The sequence below is a fragment of the Barbatula barbatula genome (genome assembly GCF_947034865.1).
Source record: "Barbatula barbatula genome assembly, chromosome: 12".
Classification (NCBI taxonomy): domain Eukaryota; kingdom Metazoa; phylum Chordata; class Actinopteri; order Cypriniformes; family Nemacheilidae; genus Barbatula; species Barbatula barbatula.
Genome location: NC_136775.1, coordinates 507,308 through 532,183, shown reverse-complemented (window position 1 = coordinate 532,183; position 24,876 = coordinate 507,308). Strand labels below are relative to the sequence as shown.

The window sequence follows — 24,876 nt, the reverse complement described above, 5'->3', positions numbered from 1 at the left end:
TTTTGACGCGATGCGATGCGATGCGACCGAAGAGCGCGAACAATAACAGGTGAATGAGCTCGAGCCGCTGCGCGCGGGTTTGTATCCTGCAGGCTGAGAGCGTGACGTCACAGAGCAGAGCTGATGTCCACGTGTTTGAATAAAGCGCGTGTTTTACTCCACTGGACAAACTTCAGACTGTGTTTGATTCAAGCTGAACACTGTTTGTGTTGTTCAATAGTGTTTACATGATGCTCACTTCTCTCTGTGTGAGACTACATCAGGAGAAAACACTTTTCTTTTATTCTTATTGTAGAGTTATAGGGTTAGTTTCTCTTTGTATTAGCACATATTGTGTGTGATATATCGCTTATTGGCCCCTGAACTCTCTGTGAGTCTAAAGGACTCAATGTCTTATTCTTATTATAGTGTAGCAACGCAAGAGCATGGTCCCTTTAAGCTATCCTGTCTCTATTCCTATTGGCTGTGTAATGTGTCAGTCAGAGACTATGTGCAGTTACGGGAGGGCGGAGTTTCTAGTTGAGTCTACAGGTTGTTTTCATGCTCGTCGCCGGAGCGAGACAACCGAACAGTGTGATGTTTGACCAGTAAACGGGATTTATCGTGTACTGTACTGTCGGTGAGTGTACTGGTCCAACCAACCTGTGAAGAAGTAAAGTGAATGCTCAGAAAACGATCCCTTTGTCGTGGCTCGTTACTACCACGCGTCCACACAGGCTAACGCTTAATGAGGCTAACGCTTAATGAGGCTAACGCTTAATGAGGTTAACGCTTAATGAGGCTAACGCTTAATGAGGCTAACGCTTAATGAGGCTAACGCTTAATGAGGCTAACGCTTTTATGAGGCTAACGCTTAATGAGGCTAACGCTTAATGAGGCTAACGCTTAATGAGGCTAACGCTTAATGAGGCTAACGCTTAATGAGGCTAACGCTTAATGAGGCTAACGCTTAATGAGGCTAACGCTTTTATGAGGCTAACGCTTAATGAGGCTAACGCTTAATGAGGCTAACGCTTTTATGAGGCTAACGCTTAATGAGGCTAACTAAATACACACGCGGACACGACAATATATACACTCACATTTTGAATCTATTTTATTGCTTCTTAAAATCTAAAGTTGTATTTGTGATCTTAAATCGTTTGCATTTTTATTTCTCTTTATCAATCATTTTATGTAAAGCACTTTGAATTGCCCTTGTGTATGAAGTGTGCTATATATAAACTTCCCTAAAGACTCGTAATGTTGATTTACCTTTGAGATATAGAGTTTGATATATTCTTGTGTGCGGTGACGTTTTTAAATCAAAGATAAGATTAACTAAAGATATAAATATTTGATTGGAGAACTTTAATCTGAAAGTAATTCAAACTTTCATTTATTAACGAAAGTGTCACACAAACATAAACGTTGCATTTAAACACAGATAAATAATTCTGAGCAAACATAACTGTAATATGTGCAACGTGTTTAATTCAATTCAGATTTATTTATAAATGTTTCGTTGTTTCAAAGCAGCTTTACAGGAAGAAAGAGAAAAGTTCATTAGTATTAAAATAACCAGGGTCCATCTTTGCTCTTGGTTGTTGACGGAGATGGTGATGATCTGTTAAGCCAACAGTATCTGGCAGGAGGATGGCACGTGACCATCAGCTGGTGCTGGATTCATGTGTCGTTTCCTCTGGACGGGCATCCGGCGGTCAGGAGGATGACACCAGGTGGTCCTACTTGAGCCGGCATCATCTGTGGTGACCTCGGGAGGAGGGCAGAGAGATAATAATTAGCGTAGCTGCTTTTCATTACTTATAAAAAGAGGAAATACTGGTAGCATCATGTATGCTTTGCTGAAAATATATTTGAATGTCGATGTAAATTGGGAGAGTGTGTCTGACCCTACAGTCGTATCAGGAAGACTCGACCCCCTGTGGTGGATTTAGTTATTCTTTCAGAAGTCTGGAGTTTTGTGATGGTAGAGAGCGTGATGGGTTGTAGTGTGATAGAAGCTCTACTTTAATCACTTTTATCTCAAATTAGTTTCTATATCCTACATCAACCTCGATGAGTGAAGTGATTCAAGGATAGACATGAAACTGCTCTTTACATTCATTGAAATACATCATATAAAACTACTTAAAGTCGTATTATTAACTGGCCAAAGTATACAAATGTGAGAATTATGCATTAAAGGTGAACGGTTTGCGTGCTATGATGTGGCTTAAAGCCCGACTGAAAATGTTTGTGTAAAACAGATTCTGCTTTCTCTAGACAGATGTGGAAGATTTGATATCGGTCTATCGTAGTTTCTTAGTTCATTTGGATCTAACGTCGTGTCTACACCGGACATCACAACCTGCTTGTTCCTAATGGGACGAGCCTGTCGACCAGTGTGGATGAAATGTAAACTTATAATGGGTTCTAATGCGTTGCTTATGGTGTAAGTGTGGTCTCTTTATAACAGCTTAAAGCGTTTTGACCCTTGACCTGTAGGGTGAGTGAGGAGTTAACAATATTATCAGTGGGTTCTATTGCAACGCTAATAACTCTTTTAATAGTTTAGTGGGGACGGGGTCTAATAAACCTCATAGGACAGATATAAAGGTTTAGCATCGGTTAATGATTTCATTTCTTCTGCTGTGAGCTGGAATATTCTGATCTGGGGTCTGTACCATGAAGCTGTTTCAGTTTAGTTTGTGCCAACCCTGGGTTTTAGGTACCATGAGAGTAGCTCGGCTTTATTCGGTGTTCGTCACCATGGTATCTTACGCTGCACGGCTAACCTGCTCCGGGGCAGATTATGTTCTGGATTCAAGATCTCAGACTGAAGTTTGACCAATCAGCTGTGAGCACAGAAACATATAGGTGACGTAACTGACTCACAGTGCGTGTTAGAATGGCTAGTTATTTTTTATACGGTTTAATCAAATAAAAATACTAATATAAAAATATATATTACAAATATAAAATCAAATATTGGTTACTATATAGGTAAAATCAGATTTTACAGATTTGCTGGCTTTCCCTTACACTCACATGAAATTCAATGTACTTACTTATATTCCACTTTTATTGTATCACGTGTATTTGCATTGCAGTTTTTACATTCTTGTCTGTGGTGCAGAACATCTAGAAACACTTTCAGTTTCACTGTATTAGGACATTTTTATTTGTCCTGAACCGTAGTTTTTATTAAGGCTTCAATGAAATGACTGACCCTGGTTAATGGCGCAAAGTCTATTAAAGGTAGAGTCTTATGCATTCTGTTGTAAAAGCAGGCCGTTTTATTAAGTGTAATTCTTATATTTTCTTCCGCTTCTCTGTGTTGCAGAACACACCGCTATTATAATTCTGAGCTCCGTTGTCTTTCTGCAAAAAAATAAACTCGTTTTTTTTCTGCAGGGCATCATATCAGACTAAAAGGAGACCAACATGCAACCAGTCCGAGTTATTTTTGGGCAACTTGTTTGACATGAACCATCAGTACACGGTGCATGTTTCATTGATTTTAAACACATAAGATGTCAGAGTTTACAATGCAGAAGTGCTGTGGTGTCATTTGCCTGTGAAATTAGCCGTTTACAGCTTTAACAAAATTTGTACAGAAGTTCAGAATATATGAGAATGAACTTTATTTGCACGCGACTCCTCTCATGTGTCCTCGGAAGGGAAATGATGAAGCAGATGTAAGGTTAACTGCTTTTGCTGCCTGAATGTATGTTTTTGTCCGCGCGCAGGTTAAAATTGCAATATGCGGGAGCTTCAATGAACATTTGTTGTAATATTTCTGTACCCATGCCTTACATAAAAAAAGTTGCCCGCAAGGACACGGACCCCTTGTAGTTCCACGAGGACCCCGCGGATCCTGTTTGCCCTACAGCACTACAGTAAATGTGTGTACTATATAGTGTTTAACTTGCGCATTAACGCAATCAGCAGTGTTTCTGAAACACTTCTCTCTTGAGTAGACAGCAGAAACATATCACTCCATGGCTGAAATTCATTTTTGTGTTCATATTGTGGAAATCGCTTTATCCATTTATAATGTGATTGGTTTAGCCATGCTGACGTCACTCGTTCATGTGCACGCGCACGCAAACTAATCTTAGCTTCAGAATCAAAGCTTGAGTTGACAAAGAAACTCCATGAGCTGCTTCATGGTACCAACAAAGCTTGATCACGTTGGTTTGGTTTTGTCAACCCAAAACTAATCCAACTACCCTGAGTTTAAGCTACATTCATGGTACAGGCCCCAGGTGGTGTCTGGTTATTTGTTGGGGTAGCAACCGTTGTTAGGGTCAGTATCTATGAGGTTCTGGAGGTGCTTGACCGTTTTACTTCATTTAGGTAACCAGCACTGCCATGTGGACATAAATGGAGATGAACTGGGATATCCAACTTATTTTCAATATATGTGTTTCTGTATTTTATTCATGACTGTTATTTAGGCCTTATTTATATATTTCTGAAGAAAATATAAAAACACATATATTGAGAATAAGTTGGATATATCCATTTATTGTCCACGTGGCATTGCAGGCAACAAATCAAATAAAACCCAAATATTATGGGCACAAGGTCAGTGTTGACAGGGCAGTAAATAAAGAGTGTATTTGACCTTCATCATCACTTAAATACTTTACAAACTCTTGAACCACATCTAGTGTCAATAACAAAAAGACAACAATAGAATGACTCCAACACCATTGAAACTATTCAAAAAGGTTTTAGAGAACTACAGAATGCCAATTTTGTCGTTATGGATGTGATATTTCGAGTCAGAAATTAACATGTAAATCCTAAAATGTATTTATTACTGGTTTATTGAAACGTCTGTTTATGTTTTACCAGTCCAGACACATTTTCAGTTACTATAAAGCAAAATATATATTACATTCTGTCTGTATGCATCACTAATGGGGATAAAACAATGAATTATATTTTATCATATCATCTTTTAAATCTTCATTTGTGGACCAATGAAAGAATGTTAAATTGTCACGTTAAAACAAAAACAACTCACCGTATATGAATCATTTTTATTGCTGATAAATTTTCTTTTATACGTATTATACAGCAATATTAAGGATATTTAAAAGAATCCTAAACCTAGAAAAAAAAGAAGAAGCGAAATACCAAGTAAGCTTGTATTTCTATTATCCAGACATGTTATTTTCATACAATAGCTTAAAAATCACCTCAAAGTATTCTTAAAGGTCCAGTGTTGAATATCCACGGAGAGAGAAATCAATCATACAAAAAGGTAAAAGACAGTTGGTGATACCTGTCGTTGACACACATTTCTTTAGATATATTGACAGTAGGATTACATACATAAGAGAATTAGGGATGCTCCGATCCGATATTCGTATCGGGTATCGGCGTCGATACGTAATAAAATTCTAGATCGGGTATCGGTGCAATTTGTCACCGATACCCGATCTGACATAAAATTTGTGCTAGACGATGTAAAAGTTCATGGAGACACCGGCGCTTAAACTCTCTCGTGGGCGGCTGCGCATTGCGCAACGTGCGACATCATACGCTAGCAACGTGCGACATCATACGCTAGCAACGTGCGACATCATACGCTAGCAACGTGCGACATCATACGCTAGCAACGTGCTCTGTACGTAGTGCACGTGAACAAGTGAACATATAGCAGCGAACAGCATGGAGCGAGCCAAAATATCTGTCATTTGGAGTTATTTTACAACAGCTACGCCAATAAGTTCCACCGCTTTCATTGTTATGGATGGGCAACCGCTGTCCGTCGTTGCGAATAATGGCTTCAGACTCCTTATAAACCACCCGGAGCCGCAGTATGACACGCCGAAGCGTAAATATTTAACTCTACCTTGAACTGTACCGAAAAGTCAAAAAGCAAACACATATCCGAAAAAATTAAAGATGTCAATGCGGTGAGTTTTATAACTGATATCTGGAGCTGCGACGTGTCCCCCGTGTCGCTTTTAAGTTTAACCGCACACTGGTTGGATGAGAATTTTGTGCCACAAAATGCCACGTTAAATGCAACAAACATGTGCAGTTTTACTAAGCTAGGGAAGCTAGCGTTTTATTCATCTGTTTCTGTGTTGGATGTTAAATTTTATTTTCACTAAACTTTAGTTTAGTTAAGTGGACTTTGCTTTAGTGGCTAAAGCATTAAAAAGATCTGATTCATGTTATTTTAAATATATCTAAAGCAGTAAAGCTATTACTTTTTTGCTCAATTTCAGCAGCTTTTTTTTGCGAATTGATTTTTTTATTATTTTTGCACTTTCTTAAAAATTATTAAGAGATTTTGTTTCCATTTATTTATACCCGTTTATCAAGCTAGTGAAGCTGTTGTTATATTCAGCTGCTTAATTTGCACTTTAATTTTGAATGTCTTTTGTCCAAAGATAGTGAACACTTTTGTTTTATTTTTCATTTGTTTTGCACCGGTGCTGGTTTAATAAACTATTTACTAAATTTGTGAATCATTAGTTTGTTATTTTGTTTTACGGGGTCAGGAAATTTATGTTAAGTCGAGCCTGATGTCTTGCACAGCAATGCACATAGTTTATTAAGTAATTGTGCACTTTAAAATTTTTACCTTAGTATCGGATCGGTACTCGGTATCGGCCGATACTGAATCTCAGGTATCGGAATCGGTATCGGAAGCAAAAAAGGTGGATCGGAGCATCCCTAAAGAGAATTGAGTTGAAATCAATCACATAGTAGAATTGTTGCTATAACCTGATAAAACACAATGAGTGGAGAATATTTTCCCTGTAATGAATATCTGATCGTCACGCTACACAGAGATAGCAGCCATGTTTCCATGTACATTAATACAAAAAGGACTAAACAGTGCTCTCATCAGATCAGTGTGTTTCTCAGTAGTGCTGACAGAATCCTGGAAGACATAAACAATTCAGTTCAAAAATCACAGAATCGCTATCAGATATAAGGCACAGAGAACTGTAATAGATGCCAATGGATGTCACAGCAGACTGATCAGACAGTGAACATACAGTACAGCTTCATATATGTGATCAAAAGACTTCCAGCAGCAGTAGAAATACCATTATAATAAATACTGTATATATCAATCTTTAAGGCACTTGATCTGCGTCAACATAAGCACAGCTGAGGCCAAAAATAATGTTCACTGCTGTTCCTTTCTAACAGTTGTGTGTGTATAAATAAACGAATGTACGTAGATCCCCTGATTCAACACTTGTGCTTATTGAGATGACCAACATCTGTGAATCCTGTTCACCGTTATTTTCATCAAAGGAAGATTTTTAATAGCCCTGTTTAACACAAATACATTAATCGTACAATGTTCATGTGACTCGTGTGTGTGTTTGTCTGAAGTCAAACATCGGAGACCCAATCAGTGTTAATCTGAACAAATGTTAAAAACGATATTGTCTCAAAATAATGTTGTATAATTGTATTAGTTATATCATATTCATTTGGCACGCATTGGCTACTTTAATACTGTTGAGATGTCAGTTCAAACACTATTTGGTAAAGATTCAAACACAACATGAGGGTCAGTGTGAAGCCCTACTTAAGTAATGACATTTATTTCAGTGAACTGTCCCTTTAAGAATTATTTTTTGTGTGTATGTGGATCACTGGTGACTTTTCTGAATCTACAACCTGTGACTCGTTCTTACATTCACAAGTACTGGACAGTCAGTATAGAACGCTACGTTTGGGCTTTTATGTACTAAATATTAAATACTTAAAATAAAACAGCAGTAGTATGAATACCAATAACAAAACAATTCAATTCAATGTTATTTATATAGCTTGTTTCGTAATGTGCATTGTTAAAAAGCAGCTTTACAGGGGAAAATAAGAAAAACACAAAAAAGGTAAAACACAGAACATGAATAGTTTAACTTGTTATATAAACACCTAGTAAATAATATCTAATGTCAGCATCTCCCGGTGGTTTATTTTGTATAGTTTGCATTAAGTGAATGCTTGTCTGTAAAGATGTGTCTTTAATCTAGATTTAAATTGGGCGAGTGTGTCTGATCTTGGAATAATATCAGGAAAGTTATTCCAGAGTTTAGGTGCTACGTATGAGAAAGCTCGACCCCCTTTGGTGGATTTAGTTATTCTAGGTGTTATCAGAAGAGTTTTGAGATCTTAGAGAGCGCGATGGGTTGTAGTGTGATAGAAGCTCTGTTAGGTAGGTAGGGGCTAAACCCTTTAAGGCTTTATAAGTGATTAAAAGAACTTTAAAGTCAATACGATACTTAATGTGAAGCCAGTGAAGGGTTGATAACATTGGGGTTATGTGATGGTATTTTCTGGACCTGGTTAGAACTCTGGCAGCTGCGTTCTGAACTAACTGTAGTTTGTTTATTGATGATGCAGGACAAACACTAAGTAGTGCATTACAGTAGTCAAGTCAATAATAAAAGTCTTTCCTGTGTCTCTTTGGCTAACACTGTCAGAAACCAGAAGCGGTCCGGTGACCGGCTCTGTTCAGCATCAGGACCAGAGATGCTGCACAACGACGGCGACTTTAATGATCGCAACTATTATAAATGTTCACATCCGATCTGTCTGATCGAACCCTGCGCGCTCCCGCTCGTCTACAGCCACGTGTCACAGGTGAGCAGATCCCGGTTAGCAGCAGCAGGGCGGATAATAATAAACTCAACTTTACCTGTGTGTGTGTGCGCGAGTGCGCGTGTGTGTGTGTTTGCGTGAGTGTGTGTTTGTTTGTGAGTGCGTGTGTGTGTGTGCATGTGTGTTTGTGAGTGCGTGTGTGTGTGTGCATGTGTGTTTGTGAGTGTGTGTGTGTTTGTGAGTGTGTGTGAGTGTGTGTTTGTTTGTGAGTGCGTGTGTGTGTGCATGTGTGTTTGTGAGTGCGTGTGTGTGTGTGCATGTGTGTTTGTGAGTGTGTGTGTGTTTGTGAGTGTGTGTGAGTGTGTGTTTGTTTGTGAGTGCGTGTGTGTGTGCATGTGTGTTTGTGAGTGCGTGTGTGTTTGTGAGTGTGTGTGTGTGTGTGTGTGTGTGTGTGTACATGTTTGTGAGTGTGTGTTTGTTTGTGAGTGCGTGTGTGTGTGCATGTGTGTTTGTGAGTGCGTGTGTGCATGTGTGTTTGTGTGTGTGTGTGTGTGCATGTGTGTTTGTGAGTGTGTGTGTGTGCGCATGTGTGTTTGTGAGTGCGTGTGTGTGTGTGCATGTGTGTTTGTGAGTGTGTGTGTGTGTGCGCATGTGTGTTTGTGAGTGTGTGTGTGCGCATGTGTGTTTGTGAGTGCGTGTGTGTGTGTGCATGTGTGTTTGTGAGTGTATGTGTGTTTGTGAGTGTGTGTGTGCGTGTATGCGTGCGTGTGTGAGAGAGAGAGAGAGAGACAGTGTGTGTGTGTTTGTGTGTGTGTGTGTGCGCATGTGTGTTTGTGAGTGTGTGTGTGTGTGCGCATGTGTGTTTGTGAGTGCGTGTGTGTGTGTGCATGTGTGTTTGTGAGTGTGTGTGTGTGTGTTTGTGAGTGTGTGTATGCAGGCAGTGGCGGTTTTAGGCACGGGCGGGCGGCATTTTTTCATGTCACGAGGGGGGCGGCACCGACACGAGCAGTAAAAAAACTCTGGGCCGCCGCAAATCGGTTCTCTATTATCTATCATTCATTCATTGTGTGGGGAATTGGCAAATTGGCGCCCCTGCATGCTGAAAAGATAAAGGTATGCAACTATAATGTTCTCTCTGTAACTGTAGGGTTAATAGGTGTTTAGCCTAGTCATTAGAGCGCCCGACTCTCATTCGGTCAGACGCAGGTTCGAGGCCCGCGCAGGGCTGGTAGAACCGATAACACTTATACAACAAATTTGGTTTTAAGTCAACAAACACGAGATCTAATTTCACCATAATATTGTGCTTTGCAACAAAACTGTTATAAGTTCAGTTATTATTATTTATTTCCATCAGTTGGGTTAACGTAAGGTCCCGTAATGAGCAAACAGAATTTTCCAATCTGTAGCTAGTTTCTAAGACGAACATAACCTTTGCTATTTATTTGCTACATCACACATGTCATGAATATGAAGGTTTTATGCATGTTTATGACAACTGTTATTAAGTGTCATTCACTCAATAAAGACATTTTTAATGCAAATATTGTTTGTTTGAGGTCTTTGTTGACAACTTTACATGAACCAATACATCTTAACCTGTCATAATTGTCGGCGCGCTGTGGGGGGCGCTCAAAGATGTTCTCGCCCGGGGTGCAATTCAATGTAGAACCGCCACTGTGTGTTTGTGAGTGCGTGTATTTGTGATTGTGTGTGTGCATGTTTGTGTGCGCGTGTGTGCGTGTGTGTGTGCTTGTGCACGTGTGTTTGTGAGTGTGTGTGTGCATGTGTGTTTGTGAGTGTGTGTGTGTGCATGTGAGTTTGTGTGTGAGTGTGTGTGCATGTGTGTTTGTGTGTGCGTGCGTGTGTGTTTGTGAGTGTGTGTGTGCATGTGAGTTTGTGTGTGAGTGTGTGCGCATGTGTGTTTGTGTGTGCGTGCGTGTGTGTTTGTGAGTGTGTGTGTGCATGTGAGTTTGTGAGTGTGTGTGTGTGTGTGCATGTGTGTGTGTGAGTGTGTTTGTGTGTTTGTGAGTGTGTGTGTGCGCATGTGTGTTTGTGTGTGCGTGCGTGTGTGTTGGTGAGTGTGTACTGTGTACAAGAGTACCACTCCAGCTTATGAAATGTGTTTTGTGTTGTAAGTGTTTGTAGCAGATTTTGATGCCTTGAGAATAATAATATAATTATTAATGTAACTAGAAAGACTATTAATACAGTATATAATTTTAAATAAAATGAAGAAATACATCTTCAGTAACGAACGCAATCTGGCCGAGTAGGGATACTGACACGCGATTCGGAACAATTAACCTCGATATTGTCAGAAAAACAATCATATAATTGAATGTTTTATAACTGCAGCAACTCATCCAACAACACACCTGAGCATCGCAAACTCTTATTTGACCCCTAACGGTAAACACTGGAACTTCCGGCGAAACCTCGCTCTGATTGGACAGCGCCCGGACGTGACGACATGTGTTGTGTATTGAGAGGGAGTTTGGATCCGTGCTCGTGGATCGCGGGAATTTAAAGGTTATTTTCGTATAAAACACCGATCAGAAAACTCCAGCAGCGGCTTTGGACTTCGGTACAGTGCGTCACTTTTATTCACTTGAGTTTGTGAGCGCTTCAACTTTATATCTGTGTTTAAATGACGTTAACAGAGGAGATCCATTGTTAGCTCGCAGCACACTGAGGTGAAGTCTTATCATATCTGCTTATAAATAAACACACCAGATAATGATCGAATTAAAGTCACGTGACAATAAAGAAAGAAACATGAACGTGTTCGGTTTAAAGCTCTGACACAATGATTTGTTCATTGATGTTCAGATTCATGTTGGTTGACTTCTGTCTTTTACTCATTAGGTACTTTAAATCCATGCACACTAGGTAGGGCTACATTTATGTCATTTGAAGTTTGTAGATTTTTATAAATATTAATGTCATTGTAGTACCTGGTTGATTCATGATTGTAAATATCATACACATTCAGAATGTTGGTATTTCAATAAATGTGAAAGTTATGCATTTATTTATATATTTGTAATCATAATTTGAATTATCATTGAACCCTACATGAAAGAAATATATTTTTGGTAAACGTTGTGGTAGTTCTTATAAAATGTTCTGCTTTTAAACCTTAGTAAAATACCCCTACTTAGGGCTGTGCGATATACCGAAATATCGTGATGTTTTGTGATAAATGAGTTATTTGACTCTTTGAAAAGTTCTATATGGTGAAAGTTTTATGTGGATGCTGATGGTATAGTATCTAGTGTGCGCTTGTGCTCTGACGCAAGTCAATCAATCATTTATTTTGATTTATTTACAAAATATCAGATTAGTTTAATGCGACAGTAAAACACGGCTGTTCACTTTCACAAGTTGTAGTGATGCTTTGATTCTCCTAAAATAATGTGAGATAGATGTTGGTTTTATCATTTCTTTCATATGTTTTAGTACAATTTAAATTGATTTTACAAAAATAAATATTGTATCGAATATCGCATTATTAAGCACGCTATAGCATTTTCCCTCAATATGGCACAGCCCTACCACTACTGCTCAACTTACTAAAGTTTATCCATTAGTACAGTGATCACTACAGAATACTATATTAATACGAATAGTATTAATACGATTAATATATCGTATTAATACTATAATACGATATATCGCGCAGCCCTAAGTAGTGGTATTATTATACTAAGGTTTATACGTTAGTAGTTAATTATATTATACTTCTCTATTTTGTATCAAGTCACCACTTAACAGTTGGGTCTAAATAAGCGACTTTGACTTTAAGCTTGATTTGATATTTGAATGGTGACTAATGGTATGAGACCTGTTTTTCAGTCTACGGGGTTTGATGACATCACAGACGTGCGTTTAATGTGAAGAACATGCCTGAAATCAAACTCAAGCATGTTGTGTCCTGCAGCAGTGAGGATCACGTAAGCGCTCTTTTATCATTCAGAAAATGTTGTTTCTTTCTAAAATGTTCAATGATGCACAGACACGAGGAGGATCAGAATAAGGAGATGTGTTTATGTAAGATGACGTGTTTATGTTGTGCTCATGTGTAATGAATATGTCAAATTGTTTTGTCACAGACTCACAAGGCGGACAACCTCTTGAGCTCTGACACTTACAGAAAGTGGAAAGCTATAAAACCCGGAGAGAAGCAAATTTCAGTGATTCTACAAGTATGTCTGTTTTATTTCTTCCAGCAATGTTCAGAGTAACGTTCACCACATTCTACCATCACTGCTCTGTTTATTTCTGCATAGTACAATGTGAGATTGTTTGATATGTATGCTGATTAGACATCAAGATCAAAAGAGTCCTGTAGTGAAACATTGAGCAGATAAGAAACATTCAGTATATTGGTATAGAATCAGTAAAGTGCCCATGACGCGGTGGGAATATAAATAAACTGCATTTACAGCGTGAGGAGTGATTTTCACATTAGACACACTCTCCCCCAGACGATTAAAAAAACATTTTTCTTGGAATATTATCTCAAAGGTTTGGGTTTCATTATTTGAAGGTCGTTTTGTGCATTTGTGGGTATTTTGATTAGGGCTGTGCAATATATCGAAATATCGCACATGTGCATATCGTGATGGTTTGCAATAAATGAGTAGTTTACTTCTTGGAAAAGTTATGTACTGTCAAAGTTTTAGGTGGATGCTGATAGTATAGTATCTATCTGGCATGCAGATATTAGTTGGGATATGCGTGCATGCGCATGATAGCGTGCTTGTGCTCTGATGCAGTCAATCAACAATCCACATTTTTGTTTATTGATTTTAGTTTGTTTACAAAATGTCAGATATGTTTAAAGCAACAGTTAAACATGGCTGTTCACTTTCAGAAGTTGTAGTGATCCTTTCTTTTTCCTAAACTAATGTCAAATATATGTTGGTTATATTTTCTTTAATATATTTTAATACAATTTAAATTGATTTTACAAAAATAAATATTGGATCGCATTATTTAGCATGATATTGCATTTTTCCTCAGTATCGCACAGCCCTAATTTTTATTTAGATTATATAGATTGAATAAGACTTTTGCATCTTCTTTTTTCCATATATATATTGAATTCCTTATTTCCGTCCTTGTTTTTATTTTTTTATTTATTTTATTACATTTATGGGGTCAGCTGTGGCCTAATGGTTACAGCATTGGTCTTGTGGTCAGAAGGTTGCTGGTTCTAATCTCAGTGCCAGCAGGTCATGACTGAAGTGCCCTTGAGCAAGACACCTTACCCCTGATTGCTCTGCAGTAATGTGTCACTGTATAAAACTACTTGTAAGTCGCTTTGGATAAAAGCGTCTGTCAAATAAATAAATGTAAATGTATTATTTTTTGTTTCTTGCTTGTCATGTTTTAGTAGTGTCTTTTAATCAATAGATTTTTGTCTTTTTCTGAGCTTTGGTGTGCTCACTTTTGTATATAATCCTTCATCAGTTTTTATGGACAAACATCTATTTGAGGTTGATGTGTGTGCTTTTTTCCTCTCTTTGATATGAATCCTTGAAATGCCATAGTCTTCTACATTTGCCAGAATGTGTTTTATGCAACACCGTGCACTGCACAGATTTAGTGTACATGACTACAGTCTGTTTTCTGTGTGATATTTTACAAACTGTAATCAACCACTTTTTATTGGACCTTTAAGAGTTTTTACATTTTTACAGGAAAATTGGTTTGGATTAGTTTTTAATACAGTCCAACATATGTTTCCTATTTTTGACGACATTTCTTCAGATTGATTTCAGTGTTCTCCGTCTCTCTTGTGTCTCCAGTTTGAAAAGGAAGAGCTGATTCACAGTATAGACATTGGCAACGAAGGTTCTGCTTTCATTGAGGTCCTCGTCGGACATTCCACGTCAGTCAAAGATCAAGATTTTGAGGTGTGACTAAAATAACCAACATGCACATTTTAAAGCCACAATATGGAAGAATTTTGTTATGAAATATCCATAAATCACTTGCACAGTGTGATATATTTCATGCAGCTGTGTACTTACATTATCTTAAATGTTCCCAAGGATGTGCAAATCCAGAGAAATTCCTATTTAAACTAATGTCCAGTCCCTTGTCTCTCTTGTATTTATCTATGACTGTTTTACTGTATGACTGTTTTAAACACGTAAAACTGTGTAGCATTACGCTACCAAATCAACTGACAAAGTCCAATATCATTTGGGGGCTAATAAAATTAATTCATTACCTCGTCCCTGAACATGATGGGTGATCTCCATACGCCTCTGGATGGTGAAAACAACATGTCCCATAATTCCACTCTCCTACATAACGTCTTTTAGCTTCACCTTTGGTTGTTGTTTTGGAAAGTGCACCATCTAGTGGTCCAAACTTGCATATTGTGGCTTTAAATGATCTGCTATATTTATATATCTTTTTACAGAGGATTGAGTCTGATAATAATGTGTAATTTTCAAAGCCGTTGATGTGTGTGTGTGTGTGTTTTGTAGGTTCTGTTGGTGACGTCGTCGTTCATGTCCCCGACAGAGAGCCGGAACGGCACAAACACAAACAGAGTGCGCTTCTTCGGCCCAAACCAGCTGGTGAAGGCTACGGCACAGGAGAAATGGGACCGAGTGAAAATCGTGTGCACTCAGCCGTACAGCAAGGTAAAACACCGTCATTCTGGATTCATCCTCATGTCCTCACACAAATTACAGCAGCACGTCTGACGGTGGTATATTTGACTATTTACATTCAGAAAATAGATCGTATTTTATACATTAACAGCACATTAAATGTTTAATCACTATAAAATATATTTAATAAATGATTTTCATGTGCGTGTAAAATAGCTATGACTGTTAATGGAGGTATTTGAATGATGATTTGTTTTGTTTGTATCTGCAGACAGGGGCTTATGGAATCACCTTTATAAAGTTTCACTCGCCACCGGACGGCAGTGAAGAAGCGGCCACATCTCCAGCTGTAAGTGTGTGTTTCTCTGTGGTAAACCAGCTTCTGTTTGACTTCCTCACTAACTGAATCTCAAACTTCTGACAGAAACTAACCAAACTGGGTCAGTTCCGTGTTAAAGATGAGTCCCCGTCGTCCGGCTCCGGTGTTCAGCCCGGCAGTCTGTTCTTCAGCCGAGACAGCTCCTCTAAACCTTCCACAGGCGTTAAAGGTACAACACCACACAATCACCTAATAATAATAATAATAAATTCAATTAATATAGAGCTTTTCAAGTACTCAAAGTCGCTTTACAGGAAGGTACAAAAAATAAATAAATAATGATACCTGAACAGACTCGCAACACACCACATATTCATTTAGCAACAATAAACAATTGATGCGTCCCAATCCGCATACTATCCGTCCTAAGTAGTATTCGAAAGTAGAATCAGTATGTCCCACATCTTAGCATGTTGAAAAGAGTATTGCAAAGATTCCCTGATGGTCAACTAGAAATTGGAAGTTCAGAATAATACACACTGACGGCTGATATTACCCACAACTCAATAATGCATGAATCAATACTTTAATGGAAAGAAGAGCTGTATTTTGATGTGTGTGAAAGATAATGGCCACAATGTTGTCTAGGCAATAACGCACACTTCCGCTTCCTGTTAGTATGTCCCAGTGTGTGTGTATTGTTTTGCTACACACTAAAATGTATAACAATTTTCTCTTACAAACACAGTACAAACTTTAAGTGCGAAGTGAGATTCAGCAACAGTCTAGAATAGCAGTACGCGTAATGCACAGAGCAGTGTTTCGTGCCTAATGCTCATCCAGACGTTTATAAATAATTTCACATAAACATGTTGAGACGTTGAGAATAATTTTCATGATCTTTTCTCTGTGTGACACGTTGTGTCTGTCTGTACCAGCGTCTCCTCAGAACGTCAAGCTGAGTTACGCAGCGGCTGCTCTGAAGACTGAAGGTTCATCTGCTCAGAGTTCCAACAGCACCGCATCACAGCAGGTAGCGGTCCGTCTAAAATCAACCGCAAGTACCAAGGAGCAGATCACACTGTTCTGTTACGCCCCGTTCATACAGCCAAAGACAGAGCAATATGATCTCATTCATTCCGATGGTAGCTTAGCGGCATTCAGCAACATGAGCGACAGTGACTGTTGGTGACAGGAAGTCAGAGTGTCTAGTGACGCAACAAGATCTGTCAGACCATCATGCACCAGATATTCTGAATCACGGCCTTCATAATGTTCCAGAATTGTACTCTTATCATGTAAATATTGGCTGATGTCAGTTTAGTTCATGTGATATCTGATGAGCTTCGCTGTGTCTTTCTTAGGCTCCTGTAAAGAGAAAGTTTGAGTTCAGTAAAGAGCGTCTGGATGCCCCGGGTCCCCCGTCCAAACGTCCCACTGGCTCATCTGAACCCAGCTCGACGACACCCAAATCTAAAGCAAGAACCAGTCTGAGTCCCAGCAGTAAACGTGAGAGAAACACTGTTAATATTTAAAACATTGACTCGAGTGTTCCTCTTCAATATATTCAATACGTTTTCTATCGTTTCCTGTGGACGTTGACATTATGCAATTCTCAAATGTGTGTTTAATACATTTCCAGCTTCTCCAGCCCAGAAGTCAGAAGAAAAGAAGAAAGAGAGTCCTCAATCCAAGCAAGAACCAAAAGCCAAACCCAAGACAAAAGCAGCAGAACCGGTGGCTTTGAATCGTATCATGGAGGGAGTGGTGTTTGTTCTGAGCGGCTTTCAGAACCCTTTCCGTGCAGAGCTGAGGGATAAAGCGCTGGCCATGGGAGCTCGATACAGACCCGACTGGACCTCAGACTCCACACACCTCATGTAAGACGACAAACACTTGAAGCGTCACCTCACAAGAAATAAAACACAAAACAACACTGACCACATGAAATCACATTAAACGAGTCTTAAAAATCAATCAATCATAAATGTATTCATCACGTGTAATAGTAGGTAGATGACAGCATTTTGTTTAGTTTTGTATTAACAGTAAAAAAAGACATGTTTCTGTTAGATATATGATATATATATTTAGTGTTCTCAGATCAGTTTATTTCACTTTTTGGAGATGGGATGTAAAGTGTGTTTGTTCAGGTGAACTGAATGATTTTGTCTCTCGAGCAGCTGTGCGTTCTCCAACACACCCAAATACAGTCAGGTGAAATCAGCCGGAGGAATCATCGTCAGGAAAGAGTGGGTACTCGACTGTCACAAACGGAAAGACAAGATCGCATGCAAACGGTACGAAGCTTACACAAACATGTCCTTCATCATGTGTGCTGTGAAATATCTCGGTAACACTTTAAAATCAAGTGATATTAGTTAACAAACGAACAGTATCGTTCTCAGCATTTATTAATCCTTGTTCATGTCAATGCAGTTATTCATGTTAGTTCATTGTGCATTGACAAGATTAATACACTAATCATAAAATGAACATGGATTAAAGGGACAGTTCATCCAGAAATGAAAATTCTGTCTTCATTTACTCACCATCGAGTTCCAAATGTGTATAAATGTGTTTGTTCTTATGAACACAGAGAAAGATATTTGTAAGAATGCTTATAACCAGACAGACGTTGGACACCATGGACTCCCATAGAATGGAGAAAATAACTGTAGTCTTTTGTGTTCAACAGAACAAACACTATGACTGATGTGAGTGATTGAGTTTATTTACTGTCGATCAATCAAGCATAAGCATGTCCTTTAAAATCTTTTAAATATTAATACTAAGAGTTCCCGTGTCAATAAAGATTTTGCCCTGTAAAGAAGCACATTTAAATCCATATTTACAAAATGTGTACATGACTCGTTTCATACAGTCAGACACATTTCATGCTTTGAGATGAGAGGTGTTTAACATCATGAAAAACATTTCAGTTAGGTGACTCGATATTTCGAGTGTCTGCTGCATTTGTGGTATTAATGATGAATCATTTGAATGTTAATTGAATAATGTTCCTGAACATGTGCTTTTTGTGTACGTGTAGCATTGGGCCGGTCTGTTAGTGAAGGTTTGTTTAGTGTTCTTTTGTGTCAAGGCGGCAGCGTCCTCGTGTGTCTGCCTCTATTGTGATGCTTGGAGTGCCTCCTCACATGATGTATTCTGTGTTTAAAAGCTGCATCTGCCATGAGTAATTAAAACAGACACTTCCTTTGAAGATGAGGAGAGAGGATCTGTCCTCGCACACTGAACCATTCATCACTGCATGTTATTACACGCTCTCCTCGTGGCATCGACAATCCTCTTTCCTTTTCCTGGAATCTCACTCGCGTCTTCATCCAGCGCTGGCTGTGCTCAGTTCTCCTGGTGTTTCATTTCAGGTATCTGATGGACGGAGCCGAGTCCAGTTCAGAGAGTGATGCAGAAGAAGAGGAGAGCGAAGCGGAAACAGAGCGAGCGGTACATTTCACAACAAACTTTATCATTGAATATAAAGACAGAGAATGTATAGTATAATACAATGTAAGTTGCTGTGCATAAAAGCGTCTGCCAAATGTTTATGTAAAGAGCAGTAGGACCTTGCTCAAGTTGTGCTGTTGCCATGGTGACCGCCTCCTCGGGCTAACCTAAAAACACACGAGTGGTGTTAATGAGAAATGAATTTCATGAACACATCATCTCATCCTCCCTTAGAAAACTCCAGAAAAGAGACATGTGACCCCACAAAAGCAGCCAATCAAGAAAGAGGAGGATGAGTATGGAGGTTCAACAGATGCAGAAGCCCCAGGTAAACACCGCTGCTGTATAAGAACACCTACAGCAGTAGGAAATGTTTCAAACTGCGTGAACAGCCTACAGATGGGTTAACAAACTACTGTTTTGATGTTCTGAATAATCATCTTGAAATTGAAGGGCTTTTTTCACGTCATTAGCAAATATCTCTCATATTCTGTGATGTACAGTGGTTGACTGATATTTGACTGGTTTTAATGGTCAAGATCAAGAAAGTGATCGCTGGATGTCACACAAATGTAATTTCAGTAAATGATATGCTCAGTAAAGATTCCCATCTACTCTTGACCCCGAGGCCCTGTCTCTCACTGAAAATCATTCATCATTACCACGTTAACCTGTTTGCCGTGGGGTCACTTCACTCCAGCTTCATGTCACAGCGTTATGAGGGAGGAGAGGCAGGTTTAATGAAGAGCTTGTGAAAAACGAAAGGCTAGAGAGTGAGGGATGATTGGAGAGGCTGAAAGAGCGCTACAGATCCATGGAAGAGTGGAGACTTGGGCATGTATCTCATTTCTATGTTAATTGAGTCCACTAGAGCTGCTGAGGCCAAACCTCGTTCCTGCAGGTTGTGTTTATACAACTAACATTCATTGCACATCAGCGCTGCTTCATTATTATCATGAGTGTGGGGTGATATGATGCTGTGCCCGGGTGATGCTTAATATTTGCGTGGCTGTCGATGGGCAGAGCTGCTTTACATTATTAAACAAGTTTTGTTTGTCAAGGGTACAGAATTTGTTAAGGCTTGATGTGCGTTTTGGGCATTAAACCGCTGCCCCATAAGAAATACAAAATTGTATACTACTTTAAACTTGTGTTCAAAATGTTACTGTGCATGTGCACTTTTGTGGCCAAAACGTAATATAGAATATTATAGAATAAAGTCCCTGTAGATTATTATGATAACGGTCAAAAGAAATAACAAGTTAATGATATTAGCTAGCTAGTTAAAAGTATGTCTGGCCAGTATTATCTTTGGGTACCAGTAGAAGTTGATTGTTTATTGACATTTATGCATTTGACAGACACTTTTATCCAAAGAGACTTGCATTGCATTGCACTATACATTTGTTTCTGAGTATGTTCAATCCCCTGGGATCGGCTGGAAGGTGTACATTAAAACCCTTTAACGCACAGTTTTATTACATTTAAAATTAACTGAAGAAATGAACTGTTTGATCTAAAATTACACTGTAAACATCCATAAAAGCTTTATTAAGTTAAAAAGGTATAATTGGGATAATCCACAGCTAGCCGTGTGTTAAAGGATTTTAATTCATATTATATATAATCCGTTTCATCCCCGATTAACTTCCAGTTTGTGTTTGGCTAGTTTCTAATAATATAGCTATTTATTTTTTGTTGAATTTGTTCATATTTATTAATATTACTATTTGACTGTATAATAATTGTATTAAATAAGAGATTTTTTGAATTTTGTTGTATGTTCATTTGATTAAAAACATTTTTGTTGAAGGGGTCCTGCAGTTCGGTCGCTTTTAAAGAAAGTGTACAGTACACTGACATCTATAGGTTGATCTTGGTATCGCAGTCTAAAGTCAAAATATTGGAGAGACAAGTTTAGCCAAGTAACTCTTCTTCTCGCTCGATTGTGTATGAATGTGTTAACCGGAGTTAAGGGCAGTCCATGAACGCATACATGTGCAGGAACGTTTCTTTGTGTTGTCACTTTGAAACCGTCTATACTGTGTGTTTGTATATATATATATATTTTAATCATTCACTGGATCATTAAAAATATGTGTATTAACATTGCAGCACAAATAACTGTGATGATCTGTGTTGTTTTTGTTCAACAGAGGCGGAGGAGGACTCTGGCATGGACACTGAAGATGAGCTGAACAGGTAACACATGTTAATATAATGACTTCATCATCATGTGAAGAGCTTTGTACAAAATGAGATACAGAGAAACACAGTTTTTAAAAATATCTATTGTGTATTTCAATTAATATCAATCAAACTGCAGTTGGTTTGTGTTTTGATTAAAGCCATAATAACTCAGAAAATACAGCCGACTTACACAATAAAACATGATAACATCATAAAAAACATTTGAACAATTTTAAAGACGGACTTATCTCACTTTGGAACCAAACTCTTCATGTGTTTGTCTGTTGTCAGAAGGTTCTTCTCCCTCCTGAATTCTCTTGAAAAGATGTTTGTTCAAGCTCATGAGTTAGCCTCCTTTCTACTGAAAATCACTAGCGAGCCTACGGAAGTCTTCATCATTCAGAACATTCTGCAAGTCTTCAGTTCACATTAAGGCCTTTAGCAGCTGCTTTTATCCAGCAGTGAGGACAACAATAAAGACATTTTACATTATTTCTGATCGTCTATGTATTCTGCACATCTTTCCACAACATCCGCAAATAAAATTCTGAGATGAGACTCAAAACAGTGCAGATAACTTTCATTAAATGAATTGAGTTTTTTTCTCAGTCGACTGATGACGTGTTTGATGGATGACAGTTTGTTTATTTGTTGTGATGTTTCAGGGTGGAGAGGAAGAGGAAAGGAAGCGGGGCTGACGTTAAAGATGAAGATCCGTATGGCGGCTCCACTGATGAGAACACAGACGCTGAGGAAGAGGAGGATAAACCCATCCCTGAACTGCCGGGTCAGACAGTTTTCCCACAGTCTTATAAAGAGTTTGCCAGCGTCTGTCTCTCCTCGTCTAAATATTTGTTTCGTCCTTCAGATTTCCTGACAGGAAAGTTCTTCTATCTATACGGCACGTTCCCAGACAACCAGAAGAGACAACTTCAGCGGTACATCGTCGCCTTCAACGGGTGAGAGCGGGGCATTTAATGACAGTATTGTGTGTGTTGAGTGGTTGTTCTAGCCATCACACACGTCGATGGCTTTAGATAGAAAACACATCAGCGTTGGCAGCGTGTTGAGACGAGAGGTTGTAGGTGGAGCGTGACCGATGGTGAAATCCTCTGCTCTCTGTTTCATTCCTCAGAGCTGTTGAAGACTACATGAGCGAGAAGGTTCAGTTTGTCGTCACCAGTCAAGGATGGGATGAATCCTTCGAGGATGTGAGTGGTGAATCTTTTCATCCCTGTTTTTCACTTCACTCATTCACACAGAGCGCACATGAAAGTCTTCTGAAAACAAAATATTATGTTTTTTGTAAGATCAATTCTAGGAAGTTCGTAAGAATGTTCCTAAGTGCGATCTCAAACATTTCATAAGGGCGATTCACATTTCACGTCTTTTGCGTGCGCAAGTTTGTAATTTTATTGCTAAAGAGCGTTTAGAGACGTGACAGGTGCCTGCAAATAGGGAGCAGCATTACGAGATGGAAATAGTTGAACCATTCAGAGAGAAAAAGCCTGCGTTTCTAGACGTGAAATGTGAATCGTCCCTGAAGAAGTTCTCACATATTTTCATAAGAATAAATGACTTTTTTAATGACTACTGCTCGTGTGGAAACTATATATTAATCTATATGATAAACTTTATCTGTGTAACATTCATATATAGAGTATATTAGCATGTGAAACAATCAAATACATTTTGTAAACATTTTACCTCCATTTTAAGATGATATTTATGACCGCTTTTATTTTGAGAATTTTTTTCTAAGATCAATCTTCAGGAATTCATAACATTCCTAACTTTTTTTCTTAAATTATAGTTTAAGGATCTTCTTTAGTTCTTCTTCTTTAGTTAAGAAGATTTTTTTTTCGGTAACACTTAACTCAAAGTATATATGTATAATGCATTATAAAAGTAGTTTTCATGTATTTATTATGCCTTGTAATGCATATTTATAATGCATTTTCATGAATAATTGTAATTTACAGTTAATACATCGATTCATTGTTACACGTTGCATTCTTAATTTGCTTATAATTCTTTACAACAACATTTAATGTATTACAACACACATCATGAACAATTATAATGCTTTATACTCTTTAATAATCCTTTACAATACATTATATATAACGGCTTTAAGTAAAGTGTTACAGAATTTTTTTCTAAGCAGTGTTTTGTGAATCCGGCCCCTGATGTTTAAAAGCATTACAGAATAATCTGACTTGTTCATCATAATTCCACACTCACGTGATTGCAAACCTGTATGCGACTCTTTCTTCAGTGCGTCTGGACTAAAGAACCAAGTGAATCTGAGTTTGCTCCCGCACTAGTAAACAGCACTTTCATTTTTAAACGAGCTTTATGTTGATGTGCTTCTGATAACTCAAATGTGTGACCTCAGTGTCAGAACCACAGTTACATGAGAAGCTCTCTCGTCTTCTGTTTGAAACATCTTATCAAGTCAAGGATCTTTCTTCTTTTCATCTTGTGTCTTGAACAGGCGCTGATGGAAAATGGAAATCTGTGCTTTGTGAAGCCATCCTGGATACTGGCCATCAACGACAGACAGAAGATGTTGCCCTATCAGCCCCACACTGTTGTACCTTAAGAGAGATTTTGAGCTGTCTCAAACCCCTCCCATCATTTACTCCTTTGTTCTTCTCTTTCTTCTGTCCGAGTCGCTCTCAAAATGAAATGTGATGGTGATTTAGTTTGGTCTTCTTTACATCTCTCTGTGTGTTTCATTCAGGAACATTATGATCATTTGTCAGTGAATGTCAACATATGTCACGTGATTCAGACTAAACCGCACACCTCAGCTGAGATTAAAGACACGCTGATTAATATTCATGGGCGCTTCCCCGGCCATGCAGAAGTGCATTTGATAAGCTGTTATAAGTCCTTTTAAATATTCATTTCAAAGACTGAACGTAAGTCTCATTCATATTCGTATATGAAGTGAATTATTGATAGCTGCTCTATATTCATACTGGCTGTGACGTGTTTCAACATCTGTACGAGTGTCTTTATGAGCATTATTTCACGTGGACACTGCTGTACATGTACTCCTCTTTAGAAGAAAAGCTCATTCTCATAGTTTTGTTTTTTTCAATGTCCTAAAAAGTATTTAATGTTTGTGGACTCAGTTTGTTTTGGATTCTCTGTTTTCTTTGTTGAAATAGACTCTTAATAAAGTTTTTTAAGATATACCTTGTAATCGGATCTTTCAGACTCTGAAATGATCTAATGTGGTCATGAGAAACGTGCTGTAATCTGTTTCATTGATTTACAGGCAGGAGTTTAATTGATGGAAACGTGTACACGTATGTTTTGATGGTCTCTGAGGGTTTTGGTTCTTGTCTGCTTGTCAGATTCGGCTTTGACAAACAATAATTCCCAGCTGTAAATATACCCCAGTACATCTTCATCATAGGAACAAAAGCATATTGTGTGAATCAGACTGCTGTCTGAATGCTTTCTGGAATAAACTTCTTTAATGCACCAATAAACGACATAAATGTAAATCTACAGTAAGTTACTGGCATAACTACAGCAAGAAGTTTACAGTTCCCAACCTGCTGGCGCATGAATACACTGGTGAGTATTGAGTTATATTGTAGAGATGAGTTACAGCGTTATTTTAATAAAACGAATGTGTATTTTAATGTTTATTTTTGCTATTTAAACCCACAG

The 24,876-nt window shown here is 38.4% G+C and overlaps 1 protein-coding gene across 9 annotated transcripts; it reads left to right on the top strand.

Moving 5' to 3' along the window:
• The first annotated feature begins 525 nt into the window (after nucleotides 1-525).
• On the top strand, nucleotides 526-24,704 carry xrcc1 (X-ray repair complementing defective repair in Chinese hamster cells 1). Of its 9 annotated transcripts, none has more exons than XM_079469223.1 (19): nucleotides 11,007-11,164; nucleotides 11,446-11,469; nucleotides 12,436-12,533; nucleotides 12,693-12,785; nucleotides 14,394-14,501; nucleotides 15,084-15,242; nucleotides 15,484-15,561; nucleotides 15,637-15,760; nucleotides 16,470-16,564; nucleotides 16,896-17,040; nucleotides 17,174-17,411; nucleotides 17,715-17,831; nucleotides 18,918-18,996; nucleotides 19,231-19,324; nucleotides 21,153-21,198; nucleotides 21,852-21,973; nucleotides 22,055-22,145; nucleotides 22,322-22,397; nucleotides 23,684-24,704. In XM_079469223.1, exons 3-19 carry the CDS (start codon nucleotides 12,483-12,485, stop codon nucleotides 23,789-23,791), a joined length of 1,824 nt encoding a protein of 607 aa, XP_079325349.1. In that variant the 5' UTR covers nucleotides 11,007-11,164; nucleotides 11,446-11,469; nucleotides 12,436-12,482; the 3' UTR covers nucleotides 23,792-24,704. The 9 variants fall into 9 exon arrangements, with proteins under 9 accessions (XP_079325352.1, XP_079325345.1, XP_079325351.1 ...); XM_079469224.1 differs by having other exon boundaries at nucleotides 11,048-11,169; XM_079469222.1 differs by having other exon boundaries at nucleotides 11,051-11,273.
• Nucleotides 24,705-24,876: the final 172 nt, after the last annotated feature.